Raw genomic sequence first — 16,088 nt, forward strand, 5'->3', positions numbered from 1 at the left:
ATGTACATACATTTCAGCGATTCATTTTTAGGTTTCTGTAGTCAACTAGAAAGGAACCCTTATAGTTTCGCCATGTCTGTTCTGCCTGTCTGTCCGCGGCTAAGCTCAGAGACTGTTCACTAGAAAGCTGTAATAATTTGCATATCAGTCACTAGGTCGAAAGTGGTAAAATATATCAAAAAAAAATTTTAGGGTACCTCCCATAAGACGAAAGTGGGGTTGATCTCAGACACGCGGTAGCGTGTCAAGCCAAGTTCAAGCTAACAGAACTGGCGAGCAGCACCGTTTGTAATTTTACCCGAACCTTTTGGAGCACCACTTTGAACCCCCTCATAACTCAAAAAATATTTCACATAAACGTTGTCAAATTTGGCTACGCGCTTCGCAGCGACATCGTTGCGCGCACGCGGTGAAATGGTTATACATCGTCATCATCATCATCATCAGAAGGAAAGATGTCCACTGCTGAACAAAGGCCTTCCCCTTAGAAAGCAACAAATGAACTCGCCACTTGCAATCCATCGGTTTCCCGCAAACTCTCCGATGTCGCCTGCCAATGCTTTTCGTCTCAGCTGTAACATTAAAGCCGATGGTCTGTAATGTTTCATCTTATGTGAACATATATTTAGATATATATAGATTAAAAATGAACTTATTTTATTAAATTAAATTATTATATACTTATTGAGACTATTTCATTGTAAAATTATCAATATCAACTTATTATTTACTAAACTACTCAAATAAGATCACTGGCAATACTGACTGACAGATAGAGGAAGATTTCTGACGTAATCGTGAAGCCAATGAAGCCATTGAGACCAAAGAGGCGAAAGTGGCCAAAGTAAAAAATGTAACGACAGAAGCCAGAGATGCCAGTGTTGCAAGTGTAACTACAATTTAAGTATAAAAGGGGCACGAAGACGAACGGAAAAAGACTTTGATTTTGCTACGCGTTCGGGAAGGTTCTCCCTGAATTATTGAAGTATCGATTATTTTCGTAATTTTTGTTGGGGGGTTTTTGATAATTTCTTGTTAATTAATTATAGTGTATTCTTTTGTGTAAATTTCCTGCTTTGTGTATTTTATCGCCAAAATACGAGTGATTTGATATTCATTGCTGGAGACTACATAGCGATTCGAATTGTTTATTTAATAGTTAAAACGGGGTTTAATGGGATTTTGTGTTTTGTTTGTGAAGTTGGGTTTATATTAATATTGGGGTAGCGGAGAACCCAACCGGATTTCGGCTCAGTAATAGCCGATTCTTAGGGAATGAGAGCCAGGTCACCTAGCGGTGGTAACGGACAGGCTGGCATTCCCTGGGAACGTTCTTCAATGTAGAGTACGCCTATTGGAGTAAGGGCGGGGTCTTGTATTATACCGGAAGAGACAGACCTAGTTTTCTCCCAGGGTTTTGGAGGGTTTGAGATGCCATACCGGTGTCCTAAATTCACCAAGATCTTGTCCGCTTTATCTATTTATTTATTTATTCGCACTCTTATTCTTCGTTACTGGTATTTGTCGACCCAATCCCCTTGATGGATACCAGTAGGCACACGGGTGTTAGGAATTAGGGAGCAGAGTTACCCACTCGACTTAGGTTTAGCTTAGAATAGGCTCTCTCACTGCACTTTGAGAGAGACTCCGCGAGTAATTTAAATGTGGAACCCGGGTTCCTAGTTTGCTGCTTTCGTGTAGATCAGTTGGTTAGTTTAGAAGTAGGAATAGGATATAGTAGGTTTGGTATTATTATCTCCACTTGGGGAAGGTGGTTGTTTTATCTGATTTGGTATTTAATTGTGTTTTTCTTCGCATTAACTATACAGCTACTTAACTATTTGCTTAGGCTGCTTTTAAGTTTGCCTACTACGTACAGAACCTAGCCATACTCATGGCGACATACTTACATAAATACTGACTATAAATGACAGACTTTTGACGCCCGACGAATGAAAGGTTTCAGCGTTTCGCTTTCATTCAATGTCCTATGTTACAAACGCTAGTAGCTTCAAACAAGTGAGACAAAATAATTCAACAACTCACGACAGAATAATATTTATTTGCTGAAAGTAGAATCTCCTTTGAAGACTGTGGTCGTTCCTGGTAGCGAACCTTGGATTGTATAGTCCTGTTTTGGCTATTTATACCAACTATTTTAATGGTAAAAGGCTTTACCAAATACTTATCTTTCATAAACTAACAATGCAAGTCATTTTGACTAAGACTAAGGCAGATGCAAGTCAGTGGCTGACCGGTACCAGGTGATCCGGAAGTTACTTATTGGTCAATATGATGAACCATTGAAGTTACATCTTCGTACTACTGAAGTTGGCTTTGTTACTGCAGGAGTATTGTGATCACGGGTTTGATCCAGGAACAGCCTCAGGCTATAATTGACTTCCCTTTGAAATGTCCTCTCATATAAATAATGATATGTTTTATTTCCTAACAAGGAAAAGGTAGTATGCTCCTTCAGGGCTAACGCAGAGGAGGCAACATCCAGTTCGGTGACGAAAGCCACTTTCAGGGGCGGGGAGTGGGCCTCTGAACTTTAGCTGCGGTATAAAATACCTCTTCCACACGAACATATCATAGACTATAGACAGAATGACCTATAAGAAACTAAACTTTAATAACTTTCTTCATTCAACCTTCTTTTGTCTTTTCTTTATTATTAGTTAAATTATATAATAATATTAATGGTAGAGCTTTTTTCCCATTATACTAAACGAACTAAAGGGTTACTTCCTCGGACACAACGTAGGTTCCTTATTCTAGACCGCTAGCGATCACTTGGCCAATCTTTTGACTTAAATAAGGTAAATCAACTTGAGTTAGGTTTAGGTAATTTTGTAGGTTGAGGACCCATAATAAGGTAATAAAATAATAATATATTAATAAATAAATAGGTAATAAAATATTAGTTCAGTATGTAGGCATCGATATAGGCTTAGGTAGGGTTAAGTAGATTCAAAATTAAAAAGGTTAGGGAGGATTCGTTACAATTTTGGTGCCGTGACGACCAGGATAGTATGTATGTTTTAGTAATTATTACCAACTAGCTTATGCTCGCGACTTCGTCTGCGCGGATCTAGGTTATCGCGCGACGGCGCCCTCTACCGAAATAAAAGGTATTTTATGTTGATCCTCAGGGTTCAAACTATCTATATACTAAATTTCATCAAAATCAGTTCAGTGATTTCGGCGTGAAAACGTAACAGACAGACAGACAGAGTTACTTTCGCATTTATAATATTAGTAGGGATAGTAGGGATTACCTACTTCATTTAAATTTATTAGTTTTTATTTTTTCCATTACTGTTTCACTGGGTCCTCAAATAATCATTTCTCTGTTAAGTCATTTATTATAATACAATTTATTCATGTTACGTTGCGCGTAGATATGATATAAAGTTGATTTTGCCTTGTTTGGGTCGAGTGTTGTTATAATCTGTTGTCACGTGACAATTGGTTATAGCAACAATTTTGTTGACGTGAAAAAGGAAAGTATAAGTGGGAAATAGGAGCTCATAGTAGGCAGTCGTATTCTTCTACAGCAGAAGTAGTTTTCTTATCGGTTGCAGCGCTCCTTGTACATTTTGTTCTGAAAAAAAAAAAAAATCATGTTAACAACTTTCGGTAAAAACAGTGATTGAGTAAGAGGTTGAAGTTAGTGATGTTGTGATTAGTTAAATAAAGCGTGAAAAGGAATAAGTTAATTACATTAAATACAGTTATCTCTTGAGTGATTAAATAATTTAGTAATTAATTAAGTAGTAGTAGTTTTGATGTAAGTGAAGTATGTTAAGTAACTGAGTTGTGTAAAGTCAAGTAAAAATGGTTCGACTCCATGAACACAGCAAACCTAGGAAGTTACAAGCACGTTATATCATTATATTGTTATTAGTGGTCGAAACGTCGAGGTGAATGTTGCTCCTGTGTATAGCATGATGGGTCCTGTTTGTTGTATTTTAAAATTATGGAGTTCATGAAGTTCAATAGTGAGAACTAGAGTTTACTAGAAGTTAGGAGGGAAATAACAAATTAAAAATTAGAGAAGTCAAGTACAACTAGGCCCATCATTTAAGAAATGTAAGAATATTGTCAGACATGTAATAGAAACTAAATAATCTGAAATTGGCGTAGCTTATTATATGATTACAGGTAGTGGGGGCACAAACAAATAAAATTAATGCCTGAAACAAAGAGATGATATTTACAGAGTTCCTTAACTCTAATATAACACATTGAAGTAGTTTGGGTTAGTTAGTTTACTCATTCAATATAGGATTGCATTATAATTTAAATAAATGTCAGTCAAGTGTAAGAATTTATATTGAAATCATCAAAGGTATAAATAAGATTAATAATAATAGAAAAATAAAAATTCCAATCATGTCATTGACAAATAACAATTAAAATAAGATTGGTTCTCCTTTAGGGTTTGTTATTGTGGTTTGGTTTACTAAATAGTTCATTGAAAATAGCTGACACCAACCGAGGCCACTGGGTTGTGTGGGGACTTCTGTCCAGCCCTGGGCTTCCTCTGGCTGATGTGATGATGAAGATGATGATGATGATGATTGTGAATAGAGCAAAGAGCAGTCTGAGTAACAGAGACAATAGTGATTGTAAGCTAACTAGGGCCGGACTAGTAGGAAAGGTTTTTCTAAAAATAAAAAAATAAATAAAAATTAAGTAATATGAATCTGCATATAAATTCCCAATTAAGTGCATAGACTAATTTATAGATAAGGTAGGGTAGGTAGGCTACATATTACCTAAATAAAATGCTGGTCAGCAATTTTCAGTACATCAGCAAGGGCATGTGTTTTAACCACGGGGCAAAAGTCAAGTTTTCCTCGGGCCCAGGTCACCTGAAAAATATTTTAGTAAGATTGTAAATAAATCCATAGACATTGATAATTTTTAATACATAGACAGAAAACTAAGAACATAACTAAGATAATTAGAAAAACATATATATACCGTACCTATATTACTGTTCAAAGGAATATCCTTCTTGGCTTTCCCGAACCCGAGACTAAGGATAGATACTCAGCGCTGAAACAAAGTAAGAAATAAGCATCAAAATCTGGTTCTAGTCTAGTTACTTTTAAGAATAAAGTTAAATATAAATATATTTTATATTGAGTAAGTTCGGTGAAAGTAAATTTCTTCTCAGTCAAAAACCAATTTTATTCACTATAAAATGTTATGGCATCAGGTTAATTTCAATAATTGAGACTTATTTCAAGTAATAGACACATTGCAAACAAGCATATATCTACATCTCAATTAAATATAATTACTAGAAAATGTTCTAACCAGAATGGTTGTAGAGTGAATAAAATTTAGGTATGTTAGCAAATTGTACTTGTGCTTTCCTGATAAAATAGTTAAAACAATAACAAAAGGAGAATAGATAGATGATTTGCTTGTGTACTATAGGTATTATCAGGAAATTAAAAGTTAAGTTAGATTGATAGACATCGGCTGATTATTAACTTTGTTTATAGAATGCAGTGGTACAATTACAATCATTTTCCGTCAAAACATAGGTTAGTAACTGATTATTATCATGGTATTTAGTAATGACATTGCCGTAAGCTACATAGTCATCGATGGTATTTAGTATGTTTGAGACAACTAGGTTTCAGATATCATTGTGGCTGAATTATGTATAAAACGAAAACTTATTCCATCAAAATCACGGTTAAAATAATCTAACAACTAAAGTAAAAATAAGTAATAGTAACTTACTCGGATTGAAGCCGATTGTTTATCTTTGTAAGGCGTATTTTCGACGGAGTGGTCTTGGTTCTCGGTTGTGATTCGTTCTTGAGTCTTCATGGCGATTATCTCGGTAAAATAATACGTATTCATCCACTTAGATTAACAAAATAAGTACAAAATAGGCACAATAAACAAACAATGCGCAGACGCCATATCTTTTATAAGAAAAAAAATATATATTTTCTTTAGGTTATTGACAGATTACAAATACGTGTTGCCAAAATAAAAATAATTACTCGATATAAGGATGTCCATTCATCGTCACAACTGTGATTGTGGTTAGCGGGTTTTGTACGATACATTATAAATTCTTTGCTAGCTGTTAAATATAATAGTTAGGTATTCATATCATATAAATTTTACCATTAAGATTGTTTTAGTGTATGTCAACCGTTTGTTATAGTGTATAACGACCTTTAATATTTTTTAATATTGAGATGACAGCATTGATTAGAAGATGATGGCGGCAGATAGGAAAGAACATTTTGTAGTAAAAATATCAAATAAAATAAAAGGACAAGAGTGCCCTAATTATTTATGGTAAACGACCTAAAACAAAGATGAAGCTTAGACGTAAATATATTTAATTTAATATTCCAGTAAAGGGTCTGCCAGATTGCATCGATTTTGTCTATTGTCATTCGTCTCTTTCTAACAAATATACAGATTAGTATTCGTAACAGACATTTAGATATTCGAAAGGAATAAATGCATCGCGTAGTAAAAATAGAACGTAATTATAATAAAATTGTGTAAATACCTATAAATACATTGCAATAATGTTCTTTCTGTCAAGAGAAATAAACTTTCGTAACGGTAAGATATTTAATATTGTCTATGGAGCAGGCAGGTGTAGTACTATGTGAGTTGTCAAAATTGCCAGGGTCAAAAACAATAGATCATTGATAATAGTCATTGTCAATGTCAATGTCAGTTAATGGTTGACACATTTAGCTGTTCGGAAACTATTATAGCGAAACGCAGCTCCGATTGCGTTTAGCTAGTGCATTCCACACTTGGGGGCACGGGCACGACCGTATGAATTTTATGAAACTAAATAACAATTTTAGTAGAATTACCGTTAGCTTCTAGGAAACAATGTTCTAGTGTAGACTAATTATTTAGCGTATAAAGTAAAGTAAGGTTAAGTTAAGATTATGACCGTGATGACATGTTTTAAAATTTTATGATAATAGTGTTCATTTATCCGAACGCAAATATCAGTCAGTACGTAGCTGTCAAAATGTATACGATTTAGGATACGTTTTTGTTGAAAAGCAAAAACAAAATAATAATAATATGAAAGTAATAGTGCAGGGTTTGCTAAGTGAGTTTAAAAAGCTTTTTGAGGACTGTGCGGTGCTTGCGTTATTGTCTGACAACATGTATGTGTGTAAACAACCTCTTTATTGTACAAAAGAATTGTACTTCTCCAACTAACAAATTAGTTTAATAATCGTAGTAGTGTCATGTAAATATCTAGTAAGGCTACGCAGATGGATGAAGCAAAGCACATAATTATATATACACTTAGATAGGGTGAGTATTTTAATACAAAGTATTCTAATCGATTTTATTTATATGTATTTTAATAACCAACGCGGGCGGTGGTATAGTCCAATATCTAAGACGTTTTCAAATTAATGAATGGATCAGCTGTACATTGATATTGTGCAAACTAACCTTCCAGAATAGATAGATTTATGAGTGATTTTATTGGCAATATAAGAAAACAAATCTATATAATTAAATTTTACTTTAGTTTGGCAATTATAGATAATGCTTACCTTCCTGTTTCCGTACTGCTTTCTGTGTATTATGGTATAGGTTAGCAATTTATAGGTTTATGCGATTACTTTCTAATTACATTGTATTTTTGTGAAGTCTATTTTCGTTGACTTAAGTATCTGGGGGGGGCATGCAGAGCAGCATAATCAAGTAGGGCAAAACATTTAATTGTATGAACCATTATTCATAGGAAAAGCAAACACTAGGTACATACATGAATTTGCATTACATAACTAGCGTTCCCGGCATAATTTTAACTAAGTCAGGCAACAGTAAATTGAGGCGATGTTTATATGTATTATTATTATAGCCTCTTTATTTCCATTTTGAATCACAGAACATTATCATAAGTGCATGCATTACATATTTAAAATTAATTATTATATTAATTATTACACCCATTAATTTGACGACCGGATGGCCGAGTGGATGGAGAGCCTGGCTGTGGGGCTTGGGGCCTCGGGTTCGATTCCTGGCCGGGGCGGGTGTTTCTGTGGGTGATGCGGGTGTTTGTTTTTGGATATTGGGTGTTCAGTATGTATTGTTTGTTTGTTTGTTTGTACTCTTTATTGTACAGAAAGGAAAAACAAAAAGTTTACATAAATAAAAGTTATGTTAAGTACAGAGGCGGACTTATCCCTGCAGGGATCTGTGCCAGTCAACCTTTGAGTGGTAGAGGAGCCATCAAAAAAACAAGGATCGACAAATAGAGCAAAACATTTGAATAAATATAAATGCATATGTAAACCTCAAATACCTAACTATATACAATAAATATATAACACATATATAACTAAATATAAAATAAAATACTACACAAATTTACATACAATACATAAATAATACAAGTATAAAGGATAATTACTTACTAAATAATCAAGGAACTAGTGTGAGCTACATCTTCTTCAATGTCTCCCTGAACGAGTATACGGAGGAAGATTGTCGGACGGTGATCGGCAAACGATTCCACAACCTAACCGCATGCACAGAAAAGGATTTGGAGTAGATCTTGGATGAGGTAGGAGATGCTAGAAGAAGATTGGCGCTTGACCGCAAACGATGTTGGCTGCCTTCAGCTAAGTAGCTGAATCGCTCAGAAAGATATAAAGGAGCCAAAGGATTAAAAAGAATGTTGAAGAGCAATGACAGAATGTGGACGTTTCTGCGGTTGTATTTGTTTGTATGGGGGTGTTTGTCCGTTGCCAGGTATACGTTAGTGCGGGCTTTGCTTGGTTTGGGACTGAGTTGGTGTTGGGGGTCCTATGAAACTTATTTATTTATTACATATATATTTCAGAAATACATAACATTTCATTTCATAATAAATAAATAGCATTCCAAATATAACGATTATATTATATAAATTATTTAAATTTTATAGTCTATTCAGAAAAAAGAATGGTTTAAGTATATTAATACTAATAATTAAGACAATACATTCTTCAGGTATTTGGTTAAGTTAGAATGGGCACAGACGTTTCTGTTAGATTTAAGTACTCCGATAGAATACTATTGTAGTTAATAGATGTGGGTGGAATCAGTATAGTCAGCTTAAGATTATCCGGATAAAGGGGGTTTGTGGAAATGTAGTGGGGAACGCTTGATGCTTGGTGGTGGTTGTTTTGGTACAGTGGGTTTTATAACTTAGTTTCTTGGGGGCAACAGTAAAATTTATTATTAATTACAAAATAAAATGCAAGTGGGTTATATATTAAAAAAAAATTGTATTCTTGAGCTTAGAAAAAAAATATATATAGGACATGTGTTTTGCTGGAGCACATTTTTAACATTTGAGTTGTTTTTGAAAATCATTCAGTTTTTTTTATAAGTGTATAAAAATATTATTCTTATGTCAGAGTGGCGTGTTAAAGGGGGGACAGAGAGTATGTATAAGGTTGAAATCAGGGGTAGAGGGCTTAGTAATGGTATGAAAGAGAGCAAGAGGAAGGATGTTTCTGAGGGGATTTTAAATGAGATGAATGGAAGAAATAAGGTATCTAGTATGAGTGAGGCTTTGATGTTGGAATTTTATTTAACTTATTAATGTTTGGACTGGAACATAACACTCAACAATAAAAGCCCATGGATGTAGAAGTTAGGAGTAGGCCAAAGAAAAAAAAAATGGCATAATGCAGTTAAATTGCCGCCCATGAAGCTTTCACACTCAACACAACATGATACTAGAACCCTACACGTAGCAATAACGATGCGTGATATTGTATAATCTTTGCTATCATTGAGAATGTAACCCTCAACATGATGAATTTTATGATTACAGGATGACACTAAAATTAAGTTGAATAAGAGGGCACTTGTACTCTTGCAAAAGGCTTGGTACATAGAAGTTTAAACCTAACAAATTTTATTTTGAAAAAAAAAAATATATATACAAAATTATTTTATTGGATATAATCCGAAATATTAGACAATGACACTACATTATTATCACAACAAGTAAAAACTGGGAGTAAGGTGAATGAGGTTCAGGGACTGGAGAACGTTGCTTTGAAATGGCCTTTAAAGCAATGGTTTTAGGCGTCGACGTTGGGCTTTGTTTTACGGAGGGGCACATTTGCGAAGGGCTTTGATCGTTAGAGGCAGATGCAAGGTCGGGTCACTAGCTCATGTGTATGAAACCAAGGGGACTCATTTTCCCTCGCTGAGACAATAGTTCCTCGTGAAACCCTTTCATCGCCATTTCTGGTAACTAAGATCTAGTCATTTGTTCCTTTAGTAATTTTATTCTTGGTTGATTTTATACGAATTGTATACAATATGACGTTACGTTATTGTTGCAACATACTCCAAGCTTGGAGTGATGTAATCGAGGAGGGAAGGTTAGGTTGCCCTGCTGGAATTGGTTTTTAAAGCAATGGTTTTAGGCGTCGACGTTTGGCATTGTCTTTAGAAGGGACACATTGGTAATCGACTTTCGTCGACAGAGGCAGATGCAAGATGGGGTCCATTGCTCGTGTGTGTACCACTAGGGTCGGGGTGAGCCTAGCACAACTCACTTTTCCTTTTGAGGCAAGAGTCACTCGTGAAACCCTTTCAGCGTCATTTCTGGCATGTGTGTGAGGCTTGATCATTTGCTCCTTGACTAATGTCACTTTTATGATTGGTTTAAATACACACCACACAAAAGTTTTGCCGGGAAGAAGGAAGGAGAGGCAATCATAGAAGGGATAAATGTTAATAAGTTTATCTAAAGTCGATATTTTATTTGATTGACAAATTCTACTCCAGCTAGATACATGTCCGCTTTTGTAGAATTTGGGGGGCAAATTGTAACATTAAAGCCGATGGTCTGTAATGTTTCGTCTTATGTGAACATATATTTAGATATATATAGATTAAAAAAGAACTTAATTTATTAAATTACATTATTTTATATACTATTGAGACTATTTCATTGTAAAATTATCAATATCAACTTATTATTTACTAAACTACTCAAATAAGATCACTGGCAATACTGACTGACAGATAGAGGAAGATTTCTGACGTAATCGTGAAGCCAATGAAGCCATTGAGACCAAAGAGGCGAAAGTGGCCAAAGTAAAAAATGTAACGACAGAAGCCAGAGATGCCAGTGTTGCAAGTGTAACTACAATTTAAGTATAAAAGGGGCACGAAGACGAACGGAAAAAGACTTTGATTTTGCTACGCGTTCGGGAAGGTTCTCCCTGAATTATTGAAGTATCGATTATTTTCGTAATTTTTGTTGGGGGTTTTAATAATTTCTTGTGTTAATTAATTATAGTGTATTATTTTGTGTGAATTTCCTGCTTTGTGTATTTTATCGCCAAAATACGAGTGATTTGATATTCATTGCTGGAGACTACATAGCGATTCGAAGTGTTTATTTAATAGTTAAAACGGGGTTTAATGGGATTTTGTGTTTTGTTTGTGAAGTTGTGGGTTTAGTATTAATCTTGGGGTAGCGGAGAACCCAACCGGATTTCGGCTCAGTAATAGCCGATTCTTAGGGAATGAGAGCCAGGTCACCTAGCGGTGGTAACGGACAGGCTGGCATTCCCTGGGAACGTTCTTCAATGTAGAGTACGCCTATTGGAGTAAGGGCGGGGTCTTGTATTATACCGGAAGAGACAGACCTAGTTTTCTCCCAGGGTTTTGGAGGGTTTGAGATGCCATACCGGTGTCCTAAATTCACCAAGATCTTGTCCGCTTTATCTATTTATTTATTTATTCGCACTCTTATTCTTCGTTACTGGTATTTGTCGACCCAATCCCCTTGATGGATACCAGTAGGCACACGGGTGTTAGGAATTAGGGAGCAGAGTTACCCACTCGACTTAGGTTTAGCTTAGAATAGGCTCTCTCACTGCACTTTGAGAGAGACTCCGCGAGTAATTTAAATGTGGAACCCGGGTTCCTAGTTTGCTGCTTTCGTGTAGTTCAGTTGGTTAGTTTAGAAGTAGGAATAGGATATAGTAGGTTTGGTATTATTATCTCCACTTGGGGAAGGTGGTGGTTGTTTTATCTGATTTGGTATTTAATTGTGTTTTTCTTCGCATTAACTATACAGCTACTTAACTATTTGCTTAGGCTGCTTTTAAGTTTGCCTACTACGTACAGAACTTAGCCATACTCATGGCGACATACTTACATAAATACTGACTATAAATGACAGACTTTTGACGCCCGACGAATGAAAGGTTTCAGCGTTTCGCTTTCATTCAATGTCCTATGTTACAAACGCTAGTAGCTTCAAACAAGTGAGACAAAATAATTCAACAACTCACGACAGAATAATATTTTATTTGCTGAAAGTAGAATCTCATTTGAAGACTGTGGTCGTTCCTGGTAGCGAACCTTGGATTGTATAGTCCTGTTTTGGCTATTTATACCAACTATTTTAATGGTAAAAGGCTTTACCAAATACTTATCTTTCATAAACTAACAATGCAAGTCATTTTGACTAAGACTAAGGCAGATGCAAGTCAGTGACTGACCGGTACCAGGTGATCCGGAAGTTACTTATTGGTCAATATGATGAACCATTGAAGTTAAATCTTCGTACTACTGAAGTTGGCTTTGTTACTGCAGGAGTATTGTGATCACGGGTTTGATCCAGGAACAGCCTCAGGCTATAATTGACTTCCCTTTGAAATGTCCTCTCATATAAAATAATGATATGTTTTATTTCCTAACAAGGAAAAGGTAGTATGCTCCTTCAGGGCTAACGCAGAGGAGGCAACATCCAGTTCGGTGACGAAAGCCACTTTCAGGGGCGGGGAGTGGGCCTCTGAACTTTAGCTGCGGTATAAAATACCTCTTCCACACGAACATATCATAGACTATAGACATAATGACCTATAAGAAACTAAACTTTAATAACTTTCTTCATTCAACCTTCTTTTGTCTTTTCTTTATTATTAGTTAAATTATATAATAATATTAATAGTAGAGCTTTTTTCCCATTATACTAAACGAACTAAAGGGTTACTTCCTCGGACACAACGTAGGTTCCTTATTCTAGACCGCTAGCGATCACTTGGCCAATCTTATGACTTAAACAAGGTAAATCAACTTGAGTTAGGTTTAGGTAATTTTGTAGGTTGAGGACCCATAATAAGGTAATAAAATAATAATATATTAATAAATAAAAAGGTAAAAAATATTAGTTCAGTATGTAGGCATCGATATAGGCTTTGGTAGGGTTAGGTAGGTTAGAAATTAAATAAAGTTAGGGAGGATTCGTTACAACGGTTCTCTGTCCCCATCCACACGAGAGTGTAATTTTATTATCAAAGTATCCGAATTTAATCACCTTTGATTCATGCTAATACCAGACCAGGAATTAACTGCATTTATGAATCATATGTGATTCAAGGGGACAAAGAACCTGATAATAATAATATTCAGTAATGTGACTTAACACTATTTGTATACGCTTAACTAAAAGGTGCTCTGCACCGCAGGCATTCACGTGATGATCCTCAAAAAGGTTTTACGATCAATTATCACGTGAATACCCATTTACAACTGACTTAACGTGTAGTGGTTGTGCAGTGAAATACACGCCGATTTGACGCAATAATTTACTACCGACAAGCTAAGTGCTTGTTGAATGTGTTCGTCTTTTAATTCCGTATGTTTTAGACCATCAATATATTTGACGAAGGCACGCAACACACTCAATTAATGTGCAGCAAATCGAGGGTCTCACTATCAGGGTGTTACGTGATTGTTGAAATTTGATAATACCTTGATATGGCTGCCTCTGCCTCGATATAGATGCCGCCGCTCGTGCGTGCTACCGCGCCGTGAATTCATTTTAAACGCGATTTAATGGCTATTATTGAATTAAATTATTTCCGCCGATCGTGGGTATCTGATTACTGAATGAGTTATTTTAGATGTATTGTTTGGGTGATTTTTACGAAGGTGAAAATTACTAACTCCTTACAAAAAAAAAAAACTAGTCGAAATGTAAGTGTACGGAACTGACAAATTTGAACTAGGATAAATAACATATCTCTTTATTTATAACGGTAACAAGTTCGGTGCAACCACAATAAAATTTAACACGTCTCAGACATTTGGGGGGAGGCCTTTGCTCAGCAGTGGGACAAAATAGGCTAACAATAATAATAATAATAAGGTAAAATAAGTTTAACATGCGTTAATAAGTATGGGTCATAATAGATTTATTTCTTTGCTCTAAAATTTTGCAAGGAGTTTGTCTTGCCATACCCTAAACTGAGATTAAGCGAATTTAACGAAATAATCTCACGACGCAGGTGAGTTTCGACAATTAATGATTTATTATTTGTTCGTATTTATAAGAAGTAATAGAAGAGTGTTACATGATTTCCTGGTGGCGGAGAAATTGATAGTCTCGAGTTGCTCTTCAGTCATGTTTACATACGATAAATGTGTCAAGAATATTTTAAAAGCACTAGACTCCTACTAAGCTTAGATCCTCAACTGATATATATATATATTTAAGTATAGGTGGATGCGTGCGGGTGGTTTAAATTTAACTGCGACGTTAACCAATAGCTAAGTATGCTAATATTTTCAAGCTTTTAATGAGATAAGGATCTTTTGGTTCTACCCTTTTATACTTTTGAATAGGGAAAGTTCCTTATTAAGTTCATAAAATTGCCTTTACAATGCCTAGCAGAGGTATTTTACTACACAGGTGTGTATCAGCTTATGCATAACCAGCTCTCGCTACAGTAAATTAGTGTGGCGTATACGCAGGTGCGGCGACGCGGAAGGCATTTGATCCAAGAGCGACACCCTCTACTAATCATATGTAGCCACATGCAGGACAAGTCAGTATAATAGTAAAATCTTATTTACTACCAATCGCAGTCGAGTAACTAAACGCCCTATTAAATAATATCGAAGTAAAATAAATGAGGCTTGTCGGTCTGGGTGATTAACCTTTACTGCTGATATAATCGATCGATAAGCGTTCTCATAAATTAAAAGTTAACACATTTCATACAACGTGCGTTTTGCAGCTACAATTTTTTGTTGTGTTAATCAGTGAAATAATTACGAAAAAGCTCTGGAGTGAATCTCTTGCGGTCGAGCCGCGGTTTACCGAGCAAACAAAGTTCATTACGAGCTTTTCCGGAGATTGGTGAAAGGCTAGATCCAAATAATATAGACTTACTTAACGATAGGATGTCGGTATGAACTCACTTTGTAGCTTACCTTGGCAGAGAAGGTTTTCACCTCTCTCGGCTTGGTGAAGTATTTGTCTAGTTTTGTTTCGTAGGAGGGTATGATGTCGCTGGGGGTGTCGGGGCTGGGCGGGCTGCGGCGATAGGTGGAGAGCTGTTCGTGCTCCGCGATGGGCGGCAGCGTGCCCGAGGGGGAACTACAGCTGCTGCTCGAGCGCGAGTATGCGTAGTTGACGGAGCCGTCAGCTGGGTTCTTCGGTTTCTTCTTGAACGCGTACCTCCGAGGCGTCGCCTCCGTCGGTTTGAGATCATACGTCTCGAATTTATCGGTGACATAGTGCTCTTCCACGTCCGTGGTAGGTACGTAGCGCAGCAGCCGCGGCTCCTTTGCGCGCTTCTCGTACTTGACGGAGTCGGTGTCATTGTCCAGCTGCGCCAGCGAGTGCTGCAGCTCGTTCGCGGTCCTGTTCGTCTTCCGTCTGGTTTTCCTCTCGGCCGTGCGCGTCTGTACGTGATCTGCCACTATCTCGGAATCCGAGGGCGGTCTGTCACCGTACATGATGTAATTTCCGTTAACCATTTTGGCAAAATTATTGCGTTACTTACTTCTGTAGTTATGATGCAATTACGTGTATTTATTTATTGTTATAGTCTTACATTGCTGCGTTACATTTTGGTTCATCACTGTTGGGTGATTGGGCAAAGCACTCTGTATTATGAAACCATGATAAAGATGATGCGTCGAGGGCTGCGTGAACTGAACTAGTCTGATGTCGAGGTGGTCACTTTGATGAATGAACAAGAGACAAATGCGGATTGTTTGTTTATTGTTGTTTG

General features: G+C 36.3%; 1 protein-coding gene across 2 annotated transcripts in view; it reads right to left on the reverse strand.

Annotated features, from left to right (window-relative positions):
• The window catches only part of LOC141437980 (uncharacterized), a 59,477-nt gene extending 43,631 nt beyond the window's left edge, over positions 1 to 15,846 (reverse strand). The window contains exon 1 of one of the 2 annotated variants that reach the window (XM_074101590.1): positions 15,283 to 15,846. In XM_074101590.1, the coding sequence (XP_073957691.1) occupies positions 15,283 to 15,831 (549 nt within the window). In that variant the 5' untranslated portion in view covers positions 15,832 to 15,846. Of the gene's footprint in view, positions 1 to 15,270 lie in introns of both variants that reach the window. The other variant, XM_074101589.1, reaches the window with a different exon arrangement.
• Positions 15,847 to 16,088: the final 242 nt, after the last annotated feature.

Source organism: Choristoneura fumiferana, chromosome 18, assembly GCF_025370935.1.
Source record: "Choristoneura fumiferana chromosome 18, NRCan_CFum_1, whole genome shotgun sequence".
Lineage (NCBI taxonomy): Eukaryota > Metazoa > Arthropoda > Insecta > Lepidoptera > Tortricidae > Choristoneura > Choristoneura fumiferana.